Genomic DNA, 3,932 nt, shown 5'->3' on the forward strand with positions numbered 1-3,932 from the left:
TTATAGGGACCTTAGAGACATCAAAACAATTTTCTGTCCTGTCCACAATTTGCGTTGTTAACTTTCTTTGAAAGTTCAGTAACAAAAATATTCCCTACCAAACTCAGCACCAGCCTGTCTGGGGAAAAAAGAGGGTTGAGGAGACCCCAAAACTGGAGGTATCCCAAACCAGGTGGGTGGTGGCTGGGCTGGGATTTTATGGGGGATATTTGGGGTCCCTGAGGTTTGGGGGGAAAACCCCAAAACCCCATCCCCAAGAATGGTAGGGATGGGCAGGTTTAAGGGAATTTGGGGTCCCAAGGTGGGTTTTGGGTTCTGAGGTTTGGGAGGGCTCTCCAAGGCATGAGGAAGGGGGGGATGGGGTGCCAGGACGGGGTTGGGCGGGTCCGTTCTGGGTCCCCCCCGCGCCCTCAGCGGGCCCTGCCCCTCCCTGCTCAGCAGCGCCCCGAGCGGCGGCAGCGGGAACAGCAGCCTGGGAGCCCGGAACCCCGCAGCCCCCCAAGCGTGACTCCCCCAAGCCGCGCCCCATAGAGACCCCGCTGAAGCCCCAAGGCCAGAGCTGCGCCCATGGACGGGACACCTCCAAACCCCCGCCCCCACGTTCAAGCCGCCTCTAAGCAGCGCCCCCAAAGTCCTGAGCTCCGCTCGAATCCCCTAAGCGCCGGCCCCTAGGCAAACCCCCACCACCACCACACATGGAACCCCTTAGGCCCCAAGACCTTCCTGGCTCCCATCCCACTTGCCCTCACCCAAAATACTCTCAGAGTCCCCCTCCCTGTGGGTTCTCCTCCCCTCCAGAGCTCCCCCCTGCAGTGCCTCAACCCCCAAATCCCCTCTGTTATGAATAAAAAGTTACCTATTTTTTTAAGGTTGCAGAGTTAAAACAAGTTGAACCAGTTGCTGTTAAGTTAGCTTCGTGTTGCAGCCACCTATTGAGAGTTCTTCTTCAATCACCTGTTAATGGTTGGTGATTAGCCATTGTCCCCCTGATGCTTGCCAGGGAGTGACACCGGACCCTGCAGGTACCAGAAGGGTGTGACATCAGAGCTAGTACGCAGATCAGAATGCATTTCACTGAATTTTGTAACTTTCCAGGAAAAAAACCCTAAAAACAACGAGCCAACATAGAATTAAGAGACCTAAGTGATGTCTAAGGACGAGGAACTTAATCCAGTACCTGCTAAGATCCTTTTTACTTTTCACCCTAACCTAAAGATGTTAACTAGAGAGAGGACCCGAAATGTTAAACCGAAAAGGTGGAATCTCCTATCTGCCGTGAGCACGGAAGCCCCAGCTCTGCCTGCAGACCAGCGGACACAGCTGAATCATCCTCCTCCTCCGTGCCACTCCTGGGACCATCGGCGGTGTGGGCGCGACCTGTCAACTTCTCCCCACCTGAGCTGATTCTTGTTAATAAAGGCATTAAAACGGAGAAAGATCTCCTGCCCCATTTATTCATTTCACCCTCCATCCTCCCCAGCATCAGCACCTAGGGGTCACAAGCATTTATTCATTTACTTGGGTACAGCAGAACTGGGAGGGGTAGAGGTCAACTAGGGTAAAGGTCCTGGCTAGGTTTCCCTGGGACTGGCATTCTGGTGAGGGGGGGTTCCAGGGGGATCATGGGTAGGGCTCCTCAACAGGGGTGCTGGACTAAGGAAGGGGAACCCCACCCTGGGATGTGTCCCTGAAGGGGTTGTTGGGGATCCTGAAGTGGGGGTCCAGTAGAGGGGAGTCTATGGGGTGGGTCCACGTGGGGGGGCTTGGGGGACTCCATGGGGGGGTCTCCATTCAGATTCCTCCCGTCTCGGGTCCCCGCAGGCGCCGAGCCAGCTGCAGATCCTTGGGGTACAGGGTCACTCGGCGGGCATGCAGCGAGCACAGGTACGCGTCCTCCAGCAGCCGCACCATGAAGGCCTCTGTTGCCTGTGTCACAAAACATGAGGGAGGGTCCCCAAAGCCCTCCGGCATGCCCCAACCCCCACACCTCCCCCCGGGGGCAGAGGCGGCCCCCCCCCCAAACACACACCCGGGGGGCAGGGTCCCTCCAAACCCACCCATGGGTGACTGTGGGGACCAAAACACCTTGTGCCTGTAAACGTGTTAGGGGGGGATCAAGACCCCGTGACCCATCCTCAATCCCCAACAGACCCCGGGAATAAGGGACCCCTCCTCCTGCCCAGCATCCAGAGACCCTCTCAACATCCATGGAACCCTGTCCCAGAACCCATGGACCCCTCCCCCCCACCAATGGAGACCCTCCTAGATTCCCCCTCAGCTCCCATCACACACACCCAACAAAACTCTCAGCCTCATCCAAGCATCCAAAGAGACCTTCCTGGACCTCCCCAGCCCCCCAGAGACACCTCCAGCACCCACAGAACCCCCTGCAGCGCCTGCAGAACCCCCTTCCCCAACCCCCATGGAAACCTTCTCAGTATCCATGAGATCCCCCCTCAGCCCCCTCCCCAACCCGCTAAGTTCCCTTGATACCTCTGCAGGACCACAGGACCCCTCCGGCCCCTCTGTGACCCCCGTCCACCATGCCTGGACCTCCCGAGCCCTACCTCCTGCAGTGCCACCAGGGCCATGCGCTGCCAGCGGTAATCGACCCCGCGGGTGAAGACTAGGCAGAGCTCCCGCACCTGCGACAGGGAGGGCGCGGCGAGGGGGGCACATGGGGGCAGCGGGGTCACAGGGAGTGTGGGCACATTGGGACAACATGGAGGGGATGTGGGGACATTGGGGACATCCCAGGTTGGGGCCACCACCATGGTGACACCCTGGAGACATGGGGACACTGCCCTGGGGACATCCCAGGGAGCTGGGGACACCCTTGTTGTCACCCTGGAGACACTCTAGGGACACAGCACGGAGGGGAACAGTGGGGCCAGGAACACCTGGGGATACACTGGGGAGTGGGGATGTGGGAACATCATCATGGGGACACCCTGGGATCTCCCAGGTGGGAGGCAGGGGGGGGAGCACCACTCTGGGAACATCTTGGGAACACCCTCGGCCATGGGAACATGGGGACACCCTGCAGCAACAGGGGGGACAGTGCCAGCAGGGCGGGAGGGGCACAGGGAACACCCAATCCCTGCAGCCTCTGAAGGTGGCAGGACACAAGGATGTCTGTAATCACAGAAGGACATTGGGGGATATGCAAGGATGTTGGGGGAGGACAAGCCCACCATGTCACGAGGATGGGGAGGACAAGTACATGGGGAGGGCTGGAACAAGGTTGAGGGTGGGCTCTGGGGGAAAGGGATGGTCCTGAGGAGTCACAGGGGGTGATCTGGGGCTCTGGGGGGTAATTTGGTGGGTCTGTAGGGGGTTGGAAAATCCCAGTGGGTTTTTGGGATAGGGTCCAAGGGGAGGTTGGAGGCTTCCAGGTAGGATTTCAGGGGTCCCAGAGTGGATTTGGGGTTGGATTTGAAGGGGTCCTAGGGATTGCTTGAAGGGTCCCAGTGGGTAATTGGGAGAGTTGTGTGGGGAGCTGAAGGGTCCCAGGGTGGATTTGAAGGCTCTGGGAGAGATTGTAGGGTCCAAGAGGGTTTATCTGGAATGTCCTGGAATGGATTTAGGGATCCCAGGAGAGGGAGTCCAGAGCGGTTTGGAAGATCCCAGACAATGTTGGAGGTTCTGGAGTGAAACTGGGGGGGGTCCTGGAAGGGCTTGAGAGTCCATGGGGGCTGCTGGAGAGGTTCTGTGGGGGAAATTGGGGTGTCTGGGGATTTGAGGGTGCAGCAGGGTTCATTTTGGGATGTGGGGGGTTCTCACCAGGCGGGCGAAGGGGCCGGGGCGCATCAGCAGGTTGGTGCTCTTCTGGTACTTGCGGATCTCCTGCAATGCCAGCTGTCCTGGGCGGCGCCCTGCAGGGGCATTGGATAGGGGCCTGTGGGGGCTTTGGGGGATCTGTTTAGCCTTGG

The 3,932-nt window shown here is 58.8% G+C and overlaps 1 protein-coding gene across 1 annotated transcript in view; it reads right to left on the bottom strand.

The window, feature by feature from the left end:
• Positions 1 to 1,791: 1,791 nt before the first annotated feature.
• Positions 1,792 to 3,932, bottom strand: part of CENPA (centromere protein A) — a 2,754-nt gene continuing 613 nt past the window's right edge. Inside the window, exons 2-4 of the mRNA XM_041398766.1 lie at positions 3,784 to 3,875; positions 2,568 to 2,645; positions 1,792 to 1,926 (exon numbers count right to left, since the gene is read on the bottom strand). Coding sequence (XP_041254700.1) covers positions 1,792 to 1,926; positions 2,568 to 2,645; positions 3,784 to 3,875 — 305 coding nt within the window. The remainder of the gene's footprint in view (positions 1,927 to 2,567; positions 2,646 to 3,783; positions 3,876 to 3,932) is intronic.

The sequence above is a fragment of the Onychostruthus taczanowskii genome, unplaced genomic scaffold, assembly GCF_017590055.1.
Source record: "Onychostruthus taczanowskii isolate IOZ18803 unplaced genomic scaffold, ASM1759005v1 scaffold15, whole genome shotgun sequence".
In the NCBI taxonomy this organism is placed as follows: Eukaryota; Metazoa; Chordata; class Aves; order Passeriformes; family Passeridae; genus Onychostruthus; species Onychostruthus taczanowskii.